The sequence below is a fragment of the Alosa alosa genome, chromosome 11 (assembly GCF_017589495.1).
Source record: "Alosa alosa isolate M-15738 ecotype Scorff River chromosome 11, AALO_Geno_1.1, whole genome shotgun sequence".
NCBI classification, from domain to species: Eukaryota; Metazoa; Chordata; class Actinopteri; order Clupeiformes; family Clupeidae; genus Alosa; species Alosa alosa.
Genome location: NC_063199.1, coordinates 24,800,781 through 24,814,606, shown reverse-complemented (window position 1 = coordinate 24,814,606; position 13,826 = coordinate 24,800,781). Strand labels below are relative to the sequence as shown.

General features: G+C 47.1%; 1 protein-coding gene across 22 annotated transcripts in view; it reads right to left on the bottom strand.

Annotated features, from left to right (window-relative positions):
- mical3a (microtubule associated monooxygenase, calponin and LIM domain containing 3a) overlaps positions 1-13,826 on the bottom strand; it is a 98,045-nt gene that overhangs the window by 47,835 nt on the left and 36,384 nt on the right. For 17 of the 22 annotated variants that reach the window (XM_048257084.1, XM_048257082.1, XM_048257086.1 and 14 more), the window contains exons 3-13: positions 13,330-13,537; positions 12,747-12,863; positions 12,470-12,571; positions 11,947-12,102; positions 8,917-9,017; positions 4,085-4,342; positions 3,133-3,248; positions 2,118-2,244; positions 1,554-1,650; positions 1,367-1,396; positions 553-700 (exon numbers count right to left, since the gene is read on the bottom strand). In XM_048257084.1, coding sequence (XP_048113041.1) covers positions 553-700; positions 1,367-1,396; positions 1,554-1,650; positions 2,118-2,244; positions 3,133-3,248; positions 4,085-4,342; positions 8,917-9,017; positions 11,947-12,102; positions 12,470-12,571; positions 12,747-12,863; positions 13,330-13,537 — 1,460 coding nt within the window. The remainder of the gene's footprint in view (positions 1-552; positions 701-1,366; positions 1,397-1,553; positions 1,651-2,117; positions 2,245-3,132; positions 3,249-4,084; positions 4,343-8,916; positions 9,018-11,946; positions 12,103-12,469; positions 12,572-12,746; positions 12,864-13,329; positions 13,538-13,826) is intronic. The other 5 variants (XM_048257085.1, XM_048257101.1, XM_048257102.1 and 2 more) reach the window with 1 other exon arrangement.

Below are 13,826 nucleotides of genomic sequence, written 5' to 3'. Positions count from 1 at the left end.
CATACGTATGTTAATTAGAATATATTTAATCTTATTATGTGAATATACAGTATGAAAAACGAAAAACGTGTATGTGCTTGAGATTGTTGGTGCAAGTATGTAGCTTGCATTCAAGTAAGAGGATATGCAAGGGTGTGTATAAATGTGTATGTCCTTGCGTTTGCATGAGAGGGAAAGTATGCAAGTATGTATGGGTGGGTGGGTGTGACTGTGTGGCGTAACTGAGCAGGTTGAGCATGACAGGGCAGCAGATGACCTTTGACCCTGTGCATTCTCATTTGTAGTGATCTACCGTTTCAAACGAGGGAGCCAAATACACACACACACACACACACACACACCTGGAGGGGGCTCCAATGTCAGTCCTGACAGGACTAGCCCAGATTACTCTTCCTCCTTTCTCTCTTTCTTTCCTCCATCTGTTCACTCTTTCTCTTGTTTACATGTGGAGCCAGACACAGACTGATGGACAGAAAGAAAGAAAGAAAGAAAGAAAGAAAGAAAGAAAGAGAATGGGGGAGAGAGAGGGATGAAGGGGTGTAGCAGACTCACATGAGGTCTGGTCGGTAGCGGTGGATGAGAGCGCAGAGGGCCATGCCACTCTTCCAGGAGGTGGTGAGGTCAGTTACGGCGACGGCACGGTAGCCCTCTGTCTGCCGTTGGCACCAGTTGAGCAGCTTGCTGGAGCGCGCCACTGACTCTGGGGAGGAGAGACGAGAGAGGGGAGGATTAACCAGACGACCAACACACACACTCGTCAGCCTCCGACAGGACAGGGTGCTGTTAGTGGAGCTTTACTACACAACCCAGAATAGAGGAGAGCTATGGCACAATGCACCTAGCGCACGCACACACACAGACACACAGACACACACACACAGACACACACAGACACACACACACACAGACACACACACACAGACACACACACACACACACACACACAGACACACACACACACAGACACACACACACACACACACACACACACACACACACACACACACACAGCACACACACACACTCAAATGCTGTGATGATGGCTTTGAAGGTTAGGGGAAGTTTGACAGATGAATGCCATGATTCAGTTAGATATGAACCGTTTTTCTCTTCAGTGTGTGAGCACGGGAGTGTGTGTGTGTCTTTAATCCAGTTAGTGAACACACAGTCAGATGTACACAACAGCAAATAATGAGATTCTCATCCAAAGCGCTGCGGTTATAAAACAGCAAAATCAGACGAACAGTGCAACACCATTCATGTAAGTCTGAGGTCACATGAGCAGATGTCTTGCGGCAGACCGGCGGCCATGACGGGCCCATATTAGGTGTCATGCACTCAGATACAGACTGGGCTTCCCAGTTACCTTGCAACTGCTGCTCAAACAGCCTCAGCTCTAGAATAAGAATGAGCATATCAGGCATCACTCCACATGTACATAAACACACACATATAAACACACGTGCAACTGGTTCACCGTGGGTTAACAATACGTTGTTATGGACGGAGACTTTACATCACATCCTGTGGGTGGTGGAAGGGGTGTGTCTTACCGTTACGACTCAGTTTGGGCGTGGAGGCGTTGACCACATTCTCCATGTCGATGCGGAGCGTCTCCTTGGATTCGCCGGTGTCGATGAGGTGCCGCACCTGCACGCCACAGGAGGTTATTAACCCAGCAGCATGGTGTGACAGGGCCACATTTAATGGGCTTTGATGTTCTGACATTCTCTCCACAAATGGTTAGAGCTTACGTGTCTGCCGCGTTTCATTTATCTAGAAGGCTGACATGACTGAATATATACATGCCGGGGCAGAGTTGATTTCTGAGTCTATACATATCTGCAGATATTCTGAATCAATATTCTGATGGTATATAACTATACTTATGTGAATGTGTGTGTGCATAAGTGTATCTGTGTGCGTAAGTGTATCTGTGTGTGTGTGTGTGTGTGTGTGTGTGTGTGTGTGTGTGTGTGTGTGTGTGAAATAGTAGTAGGGAACTAAAGTTACATATTGAGAGATTTTTGTTTAAAGATGTGCATGTCTAGACGTCTTTGTGTCTGTGTATGGAATGTGTGTGTGTGTGTGTGTGTGTGTGTGTCACTGCTACACACCTGGTTGGGTCGCATCAGGTGGAGGCTGATGTTGGGGTAGCGGGTGGTAGGGTCAACACTGTACTGGCTGAAGTTCTTGCTCACATTCTCAGGCGTGGTCTGAGGCAGGAGGCGATAGATACTCTCCCTAGAGAAAAAGAGAGGGATGAGTGATGAGCACAGGTGGAGGACAGGAAAAAAGCAAAGAGTAAATAGAAGAGAGAGAGAGAATCCAAAAGAGTTACATGAGTCAGGAAGAGAAAAGGTTGAGAGGTGTGTGTGTATAGGGAGAGAGAGGAGGATGAGAGGTAGAGAGGTGTGTGTGTGTGTGTGTGTGTGTGTGGAGAAGAGAAATAGAGAAGAGTGGAGAGGATGTCCGGCTCTGTTAAGTGTGTTAAGGGCAGTAGAGAAACTCTGTTCCCAGAAGTGCCCGCAGCAGATGGGCTCAGGGGGCTCTCTGCAGCTACTCCACTAATGATACTTTCACTCATATATTCACAAGGCACTAATGCAGCCATGCACACACACACACACACACACACACACACACACACACACACACACATGCAACACACACACATGACACCATCTATACACACACACACACACACACACACACACACACACACACACAGTATACTGCATTAACATAAGTCCTAGCTCTCAAGCAGGCATGTCCGCCCATACCATAGTGTTCTCCCCCTCTATTCTGATCCTGGGCTCCATACCGAGTGGAAACAACACACCGCCTCCTGTCAGGGAGCTCAGTCCTGTGGGGGCATCACTCAGCCTCTAATCACAGCCCCCTCACCAAATACCAGAGAGCAGTCAGCCACGTCATGAAATAAAGTGTCTCGTGTTGAGTGAGGTATGTGGAGCATTTTCATGCCGTGTGTGCGATTAATCGAGTAAGTTGCATGGAGGATTAAATTTATCGGTCATGGGAAATTTCTAGAATATCCCTCGTCAAGGCTTTCAGAGAGCATGCTCCGAGAACACGGTCTGTTGGTGACCTTTTGACCTCTGGCTCCCTCACCTCTCGGCAAGCACCTCCAGGGGGGTCTTGCCCTGTGCCCAGCTGCGCACCATCCAGGCTGAGTCCATGGCGGCCAGGAACCCTCGGGCAATACCAGTGCCCATGGGCCAGAAGGGCTATGGAGAGAGAGACACACACACACACACACACACAAATGGTCAGCACAAACAGCATACCACACTATAATCAGTCAACACATCATGTTCTGCAACATGCTCAGCATTCCATATATCATCCATCATGGAAAACATGCGCGACGGGCGACACACACACACACACACACACGCACACACATGCACACAGACACGACACACATGCACACACATGCACACACATGCACACACATGCACACAGATGCACACAGATGCACACAGATGCACACAGATGCACACACGCGACACGCACACGCACACGGTATCTTATCACAGATCTAATCCAGCTGATAAGCTATTCTCATCTTCAATAGGCTCTCTCTCTCTCGCTCTAGTAGACAGCAGGCATTAGGCTGTGCTCTCTTCAGTTTCAGATAAGTATTACTCCACTTGTAATACGCTAATTCTAAACCCTCAGCTTGTACATGGCTAGGAAGGTATGAGACCGCATTTGCAGTCATGTAACCATTTACTCTCTGACTGGGTACCTGTACCCAGGTAAACTGAGTTTCGCACAGGTTTGATTGGTCCTGACTCACTGTGGTCATTAAAGATCCCATGGCACTTTATATATGAATTTATTCATTCTTTCACTCTCCACCTCAAGCTGGTGTATGGTGAGCGTGTTAGCACATAATGGCTGCCGTGCATCATCCTGGTGGGTGCTAGGCCTACACATTGGTGATGGTAAGGGAAGTTCTCCCTTTACTGTAAAGCGTTTGGGTGCCTTGATATAGAGTTATATAAATGCAAGTAGTTGTTGTTGTTGTTGTTGTTGTCGTCCAGTCCAGTCCCCTCACCTCCAGCAGACTGTCCCCGACCAAGGCCACTAGCAGCTGGTGTCCGTGGCGCTGGCGCACCAGTGCGGCGTTCTCCGAGGCGTACATGCAGGTGAAGTCGAACATGGCCACGTCCGGCTGGCCATAGTGGTTGATGGCGAAGTCCAGCGCGGGCAGCCGTTGGTTGGTGGAGAAGTCGGCCGCCTCGCGAGCGTACGACAGTAGCGCCGCCTGGTCCACGTTGGCCCGCGACAGCAGCATCTCCGTGTCTGCGTAGTCCTGGGGAAGTGACCAGAGGGAGAGGGAGGGGGAGAGAGAGAAAGAGACACGGAGAGAGAGAGAGCAAGAGAGACAGACCGATTGAGAGAGAGAGAGAGAGAAGGAGAGGGAGGGGGAGAGAGAAAGAAACAGTCAATTGACAACTGTCAAAAAAGAATTATAAGAGGCAAATATTTTGCACATACTTTTCTAGAACAGATAAAAAAAGGAAACTGCACAAAAGGGTAAAAAAGGAGGAAGAAGTGTGTGAGGAAAAGTGTGTGTGGAAGAGCTGTGTGTGGGGAAAGTGTGGGGAGTGTGTGTGTGGGGAAAGTGTGTGGGGAGTGTGTGTGTGGGGAAAGTGTGTGGGGAGTGTGTGTGTGGGGAAGGAGTGTGTGCACTGCAAAAAATCTAACCAAGTGTTATTAATCTTATAATAAGATCAAAAAATCTATTTGGTATTATTTTTAGTATGAAAAGACTTCCCTAGCGCTCTCTCGAAAGATCATTTTGACTTAATTTAAGAAGACTTTGACTTATTTTAAGGAGTCTTATCAAGACAAATTTACTTAACGCACTGGCAGACAAATTTCGGGTCGGGTTCGGACAAATATTTAGAAATTTTAGTCGGGTTCGGACACATGGGGGCGATATGCATTGGAAGCTTTACATTTAAATTCCTTATTATGTTGGGTAACCAACAGGTCTGCTTTACATGATGCAAACGTTTGTTTTTTGAGAATAAACTAAAATGTAAAAAAGACCTAATAGCTTTCTTCCTGTGTGCAAGATTTGTTTATCAGGATTAACGATTTCAGGCATGCCGCCTGAAATGCACACGCCACATCACGCCTCACGCTACATAAACAAAGGTTATGCACATCACACATATGCAAATAAGGACAGTCTTGGGTGATGTTAAAAAAAGTTGTTAGCCTATCAGGAGATTTTAAGATTATTTATGCTGCATACTGTGGTAAAGACATAGGCTACCGGTAGGCTATAAGGTCGCCTGCTCAACTGGATGAGGATTTCCTCGAAGTTGCCCCAATTAACGCCGATGCTGCATATGTCTCCAGTGACAGAGGCACTGTAGTTTCAACGACTGTTGCAGTTCATGTAGAAGACTTTTCGTCAATGGTAAGACAAGAATTCTATTTAGGCTATGCTTGCTTGGGCCTCTTGTGTTAATGTGCGCTGTGTGTGACCTTTAGGCGCGTGCGGCACGCCATCTGATTCTGTAGACAATTTGTTGTGTGTTCAGTTTAATGGGCTAAAAAGACAGGCTATCCACAAACGTGAACGCTTAATCACTAGCATGGGAATAACTGAGGCATCATCTGGCGCCGGGCTCTGGTCGGGTTCGACATAAAATGAAAATGCCTGTCGGATTCGGGTCGGGTTGGGGACGCAACTCTGTCGGACGCGGGCCGGGTTCGGACAGACATTTGCGGCCCGATCCGCACTCTAGTGTGTGGGGAGTGTGTGTGGGGAGTGAGTGTGTGGGAACAGTGTGAGCGTGGGCAGTAAGGAGATGGACAGGGGACAGGGACAACAACAAAACAGACAGAACAGAAGTAACTGTTCAGGAGAATGTGAGAGGCTCCTGTGGATGGAGGCGCAACAGGCGTGCGGTTGCACAAGTGTCAAATCATGACATTTCAGTTGTGATTCATAACTTTCCTTTCAAACAAATATAGTGGATACGTATAACCATAACTGCTCTGTGTGTGTGTGTGTGTGTGTGTGTGTGGGGGTGGGGGTTAAAAACAGGACAATGAACTTGTGTTTGTCTATGTGTGTGTGTTGTGTGTGTGTGTGTGTGTGTGTGTGTGTGTGTATGCAACATACCAGTATGAGTGTTCTTTTACACAGAGAGAAAGTGTACTTATTTATTTTGTGGAAAAATGTTATGAGAGGGTGTGTGTGTATCTTGAGAATGGGTCAGTGTGTATGTGTGTTTTGGTAGAGGGCGGCGAAAGCTGAATTCCTTAGCCATGACTATGTGGAGAGAGTGCGGGAGAGAGGGAGAGAGAGAGAGGGAGAAGGGAGAGGGATGCTGGATTTAAGAGGCCGTTATACTCTGATTCATGCTTCCACAACCAGGCCCTGCTCTCTCTTCCTTCACACAGACAGGGACAATCTCACACACACACACCAGCCTGTCCCAACAAGTATGCTCTCACCCCTCTAAGGTGACAACAGCTGCATGTGAAAACTCAATCACTCACACACACACACACACACACACACACACACACACACACACACACACACACACACACACACACACACATGCTTTCACTACTCCTCAAATAGTGACCTCAAATAGCTCACCCTGTTCTACAATGATGGTACTCTTACAGCTACAACTTATGGAACATGCGCACGCACGCACGCTCGCACACACATGACTTAAAGTGAGCTTGTGACTTGTGTCGGAGTCTTTTTTTTCAAACGTCTGTGTGTGATGGCTCACAGCAAACTTCCTTCTTATTGACGTTGTGTGTGTTGTTTTTCCATTTGTGTGTGTGTGTGTGTGTGTGTGTGTGTGTGTGTGTGTGTGTCTACATGCATGTGTTTCCACTGTATGCACTGCCACACTGTAATAGCCAGAAGACATACTATCTGGGGTGACTTTAGGTCAAGGACACATGAAGAGCCCAAATTTAGACAGTAAACAGTGTTTGCATAGGCAGGCAGCTCTATGCATGAAGGCATGAACACATACAGTATGTGCACAATTGCATGTGTGTCAATGTGTGTGTGTGCACTAATTAGAACTAGCCTTGCTAATTCTAGCACTTATCACCTGACTAGAACTCACTGATGCACTTACTTGTCTTATTATATACTGTATTGTACCTTTTCAATTGTTTTAAATGGTCTGGAGACATTAAAAATGGACTTGGTCCGAAACGTCTGTTGCTCCAGTTTTAGCCTCTGACTTCTTTTGTAACTTTTCGCAACACACACGCTTTTCACACAAGCCTTGTGTGCCTTTGTTTAATTACCTTAAGTGATCACTACTTTTTGGGAGCGGACGCACCTAGCAATACACGGGTCAAAAGTGTAGGCGCAGACGGCGACCTTGCTGGTTTTTTCTTTCCTAATCATGGGGCCATATTGTTCCCTGTTGGTTGTGTGTGTGTGTGTGTGTGTGTGTGTGTGTGTGTGTGTGGCAGCGTGCAAGACAGATGGGATGAGGACAAAGAGGAAGAGAGAGAGAGAGGAGGAAGAGAGAGAGAGAGAGGAAGAGAGGGGAAAAGGAGAGAAAGGCAGAGAGTTAGATGAAGAGAGGGGATACAAGGATACAAGGATACAAGGAGTTTGATTGTCACATGCATATAGTTACTGGAAGCAAGAAATGCAGTGAAATTATGTGGGGGGCAGGGGTGGGGGCAGAAAGGCTAGGCAATCAAGGACATGGGTAGATGGAGGAGAAACTGTGCTGTGTAATAATAAATAAAAAAGTTCTATGGAGATGTGCAAAAGTTGGAGAAAGTCAGATATGTGTGTGTGTGTGTGTGTTTTTTGACGCAGGGATGAAATAAGAAAATAAATAAAAGGTCTGTAGCATAGGGAGAGGGATGTAAAAGTGCTAAAAGTCTTGTAGGTGTGTGTGTGGGGGTCATGAGTGCTGAGGGAGGAATGTGTGCAAAGTCAGTATAGTGTGAGTTCAGAGTCCGGATGGCCTGGGATAAAAAACCCTGAGTCCTCAGTTCTGGCTTTGTGACTACATAGGCCTTCTTGATTTCAGCGTAGGAATAATCCATTGTTAGGATGAGAAGAGTCCTTCAGAATCTTTTGGGCTCTTAGGAGTACTAGATATCTTGTAGAGCAGGGAGTTGAGTTGAGGGGAGAGGAAGAGAGAGGAAGAGAGGGAGAGGGGGATGAAGAGAAAGATAGATGAAGAGAGGGGAGAGGAAGAGAGAAGAAGAGAGGGAGAGGAAGAGAGGGAGAGGAAGAGAAAGATAGATGAAGAGAGAGGAGAGGAAGAGAAAGATAGATGAAGAGAGAGGGAGAGGAAGAGAGGGGGAGGAAGAGAAAGATAGATGAAGAGAGGGAGAGGAAGAGAGAAGAAGAGAGGGAGAGGAAGAGAAAGATAGATGAAGAGAGAGGGAGAGGAAGAGAGGGGAGGAAGAGAAAGATAGATGAAGAGAGAGGGAGAGGAAGAGAAAGATAGATGAAGAGAGAGGGAGATGAAGAGAGAGGGAGAGGAAGAGAGAGAGAGAGGAAGAGAGAGGGAGAGAGGGAGAGAGAGGAAGAGAGAGGAAGAGAGGGAGAGGAAGAGAGAGGGAAAGGGAGAGAAAGATAGATGAAGATAGAGGGAGAGGAAGAGAGGGGGAAAGGGAGAGAGGGAGAGGAAGAGAGAGGGAGAGGAAGAGAGAGGGAGAGGAAGAGAGGGGGAAAGGAGAGAGAGGGAGAGGAAGAGAGAGGGAGAGGAAGAGAGAGGGAGAGGAAGAGAGGGGGAAAGGGAGAGAGAGGGAAAGGAGAGAGGGAGAAGAAGAGAGAGGGAGAGGGAGAGAGAGGGAGATGAAGAGAGAGGGAGAGGGAGAACCACCAAAAGGAGCTCAGGGACTCGGATCACTTACGTGCAGGATCACTCCTTTCTCCAGCAGACTCTGCTTCTTGGCAGTCATGACGAAGTAGTGCGTGTCGTCCTTATAGTAGACGATATTCTCCAGGTCAATCCCTGCATAATCCAATCAGTGTGGAGAGACAGAGGAAGAGATAGAGATAGAGGTAGAGAGAAAGAGAGAGAGAGAGAGAGAGAGAGAGAGAGAGAGAGAGAGACAGAGGAAGAGAGAGAGAGAGGACAGACATGAGAGATCAAGTGAAAGGCAGAACAGAGAGACAGAGCGGGAGGGAGGGAGAGAGAGAGAGACATTTGTTAGCCGCCTTGTTCAAGAGGTTCATTTTTTCCTCCCTGGTCTGTGCGGCTGGTGAGTCAGCATCGGTCGGAACCTTTGAGCGTGTTCATTAGAGAGGCCGCTGTGAGTGCCAGGCCAGCGCGATTACACGACTCAAAACACAAACAGCAAAGAGGCCTCCCACTGCGGCAGCCCAGCCAGGCCGGCCAGCACCACACAAAAGGCCCCGAGCAGACGGCTTCCTGCCCAAACGCAACCAGCACCCGCACTCACTCACCGCCTGTCACCAGCTCTCCTCTACCCTAACTAGCCTCTCCTCTACCCTAACTAGCCTCTCCTCTACCCTAACTAGCCTCTCCTCTCCTCTCCTCTAACAAGCCTCCTCCCAAGTTCCCTCTAACAAGCCTCCTCCTCCTCTTTTCTAACAAGCCCTTTCCTCCTCTCCCTCCCTTCCTCCCCCAACAAGCCCTCCTCTCCCTCTCTCCTCTCCTCTAACAAGCCTCCCTCCCTCTCCTCTCCCCCTTCCTCCCTTTTCCTCTTCCTCATCCTTCACAAGCCTCTACTCTCCTCTCCTCTCCTTTCCTCTCACAAGCCTCTACTCTCCTCTCCTCTACTCTCCTTTCCTCTCACAAGCCTCTACTCTCCTCTCCAGCACACACACCTATGCACCACCACACACTCATGTAAACAGTGTGCACATATTCCTGCATACAAAGGCATTAAAGCATAGACACAATAAACAGGGCAACCCAGTTGAACAAATCCACTTTGAAAGGCTCAAAAACAACTCATCAGCCTATCCCCAACATCTAGACACACTTGTCCACCACACCCTCCTCCAACTAGCCTTTCCTCTCCTCTCCTCCTCAGAACTAACTCATCAGCCTAACCCCAACATCTACACACACTCATCCACACCCTCCTCTCTTCCTCCAAACACACCCAGGTAGGCACACACTCACATATGAACAATCACCTAAAACCTTGTAAGAAATCTATATGCACTTGACAGTTGACTCATCCTTTCAATGTGAATGTAGCAGAAGTAGCAGGCATGCTAAATGAATGTAACAGAAGTAGCAGGCATGCTAAATGTTATAACAACAGTTTCCTTAAAGGTGCAGTCAGCAAGTGTGCAGGAAGTCAGGTTTGTTTATGTTTATGTTTATATTAACATTTATAAGCTTTTGTCCAAAACAAAGTACATTATACTTTAACCAAGGAAACACACCAGAGAGGTAGCTTATGCCTCCCTTCGATATTCACAGTGAAACTCGTATTTGTTTGGGGGACAGGCTTCCCCCATTTTGTTTGTTTTTAGTTTTCGGAGCCTGGGCTGTCTAGAGAGACCATTTTTTATACAGTGTACTCACACGTACAATCGCTGACTGCACCTTTAAGTAACTATCTTTTCTGTTCACAAGCTTAAAAAACTGACTCAATTGTTGGGCTCTAATTTGCCTGTGTTGAACCCCACCTCAGTGGTAACAAGATCCGCTGGATAAAAGCATGTAACACTAAGTACATGTCAATGTAAATGCCATTTAAATGCACACAGCCACTTACAACATTCCTATTAGACGCACAGCATGATACCATAACAACCTCTGGTTACTTAGTGCGATGGCATGGCATTTACACTGATCAATGTTACACCACCACACTACACACTGAAAGCCATGAGCAGTGTGTGTGTGTGTGTGTGTGTGTGTGTGTGTTCACAATGTTTATCTTTCGTCTAGTCATGCTCTAAAATGAGTGATCTAATGGCCCCGCAAGCTCCCACTGCCAGTCACCTAAAGCCAAGTCCTACCACTGATAGCCACTGTCAAAACAGGGTCATCTAGCAGTTTTGACTGCCCTTGTCTGCTGCACAACACACTGCACAGCTTCCACATTCCTCAGGCTGCCACAGAACCTTCTGCTGCTCTAAGCTGGCAGTCACTGCCTCGGAGGTCATCTGACGCTTCAAAGCCAGCTCGTCTAGACCTGCATGTGTACAATCTAACCAGTATGGAAAAGGTCAATTTAAAAAATATATAGGACTAGTCATGTAAAATACTGTAGTGCAGATGCCTGATAATTCTGTGGTAAAGACCTTACGCATACATTTCACACTAAATCTGCATAATGCCTTTCAAATGGCAAGGTAGGTTATAGATACAACATATTTGTTATGTTATTGTATGTGAAAGGGCACATAATTATGAGTGTGTTAACCCCCTGTTAAACACTTAAATTACAGTATATAGATTTTACAGATTTCTTTTATAGGAACATGATAATGATGTAAGTCCCAACAGAGACAGTGCACCACTGACGAGGGTGGGGCTTCATCATCAGACATTAGTGAACAGATCTATACGAGGACTGCATTTATCAGCTAGAGTCTAAATGTCTATGGCATAACCTAATGATCTAATAGCATTTGCCGACACAGACAGACAGGTCTGTCAGTATGACTCTGTCTGGTCTGACCGAAAGACCCCTGTCATCCATCAGTCAAACACTAATGGCTTTCGGCCAATGTGAATGCCCAGTGATTAGGTTCTATTGATCAGGTCCAGTGTTTAGCCTGAGAGACGGAATCTATAGAAGAACCCAGTCTGACTCGGCAAAGCAGGCAGAAGCAGCTGTGTGGCTCTACACTGGAGGCGTGTTGCACGGTGTGTGTGTGTGTGTGTGATTGTGTTTGATTGTGTGTGAGTGTGTGAAAGAGAGAGTGAGTGGGTGTGAGTAGGAGAGAGTTACCTGTGGCCTCCCGTAGATCCTGGAAGAACTTCTGATTAAATATGAAGGCCACACCACTGATCTCCTCCACACTGGCCTCAGCCGTGGTGTTCCGGTTGATGAAGTTGGCCGTGATGGCGATGGCCAGCTTCCCCCGGAACTCCTTCCTGCGGAAGCCTGGGGAGTTGGTGGGGGTAAAGGTCAGAGGTCAGGCCAGGTCACTCTGCCGACCAAAAGAAAAGATGCATGCAAGCAAACCCATACAGATACAATGGCATAGATAACCATTCACACACAGCACAGGAGAAAATACAAACACAAAAGCAGTTCACATTCTCAGAAATTGTTTTGTAACTAATGGGTGTTTCGTAGGTTGTGTGTCTGTAGGGATATGTAGCTCCGGTATGTGTGTCCATACCTCTATGTGCCTGTTTGACATGGTGTTTACGTTTGGATGTATGTGCACATGAATGTGTGTGTGTCTGTGTGTGAGTGTGTGTGTGTGTGTGAGAGTGAGTGAGTGAGTGTGTCTTGTCTTGTTTACCTGCGAGAGTGTTTCTTCTCCCATCAGCTCCGATGATAACGTCAAACTCCAGCTCATTCACCGGATGAGTCCTGGGGTGCACCTCTGCCCTCCAGCCTATCCCTATAACACACACACAGACACACACACGCGCGCACACACACACACACACACATGCAGAGAGAGAGAGAGAGAGAGAGAGAGAGAGAGAGAGAGCAGCTGTATTGCATGCTCCAGTAGGGGCCGTTCCCCTACCTCTGAAGCCCAGGGAGAGAGGGATGTGGTGGGGCAGACTCACTCTCATTCTCCTGGTCCTCCGGTGGCTCGATGAGGCCCTTAAACTCCACATTCACATGGATCTCAATTCCCAGCAGCAGAGCCACCTTCAACAGCATCAGCTGCAGCTGACGAATACCTACGCACACACATTAAAACATAAACATATTCGCACCCACACATTGAAACATATACTGAAAATAAACATATTCACGCACAAACACATATAAATCGGTACAATTCAGCAAGACAACAAGAAATTAGTGTCTAGCACTGATGTAGTTACACATAGCAGTGAAGCAGTCTTGTATTGGAGTCAGCGTGTCATTGAAGGCCACTAAAGTAGTTCAAGGGCAACTGGCAAAGACCAAAGCAAAATGAGGAAGAGGGAAAAAAACTTCTCAAAGTGACTTGAATGAATGTAACATAAAGAATGAGAGGCAGGTTTTGAAAATAGAGGAGAATCTGGAAAGAGGTACTACTGTATTTCAGGAGTGTGTTGCCGTTAGCGTTCCAGAAAGACTGAGAGGTACAGAAGGTTCTGAATATAGAGGATAATCTGGAAAGAGGTACTATTGTAGGTGTGTGTTGTTAGCGTGACTCACTGATATGGTCGATGGAGCCGGCACAGAATTTCCCGTAGAACTTCTTGGCGCCGAGTCCCCTGAGGTCCTGGATGGTGTAGGGCCAGAGATGCAGCACGTTGTTGCGGGAGAAGGCGTCCCTCTTCTCCAGCAGTACCACTTTGGCTCCCAGGAAGGCCAGCTCAATGGCCGTCCGCAGCCCACAGGGACCCGCACCAATGATCACACACTGCACAGAAAACACACACGTGTACAAGTGTAAGAAGCACTCTCTCCCTCTCTCTTTCACACACACACACAAATATGAGTGCACACACGCACATCATGTGCACACACACAGAGAAATTATCTATCAAAATACACAAATGCTTAGAATATCACACATAGTTATATGGGCAATTCCACGCAAAACTGTCACATCCATAACATCAACTAAAGACCATGGCATTGTGTTGCCATTATGGATGTGACAGTTTTGCGCGGAATTGCCCATATACAAAGATACACAAGACACAATC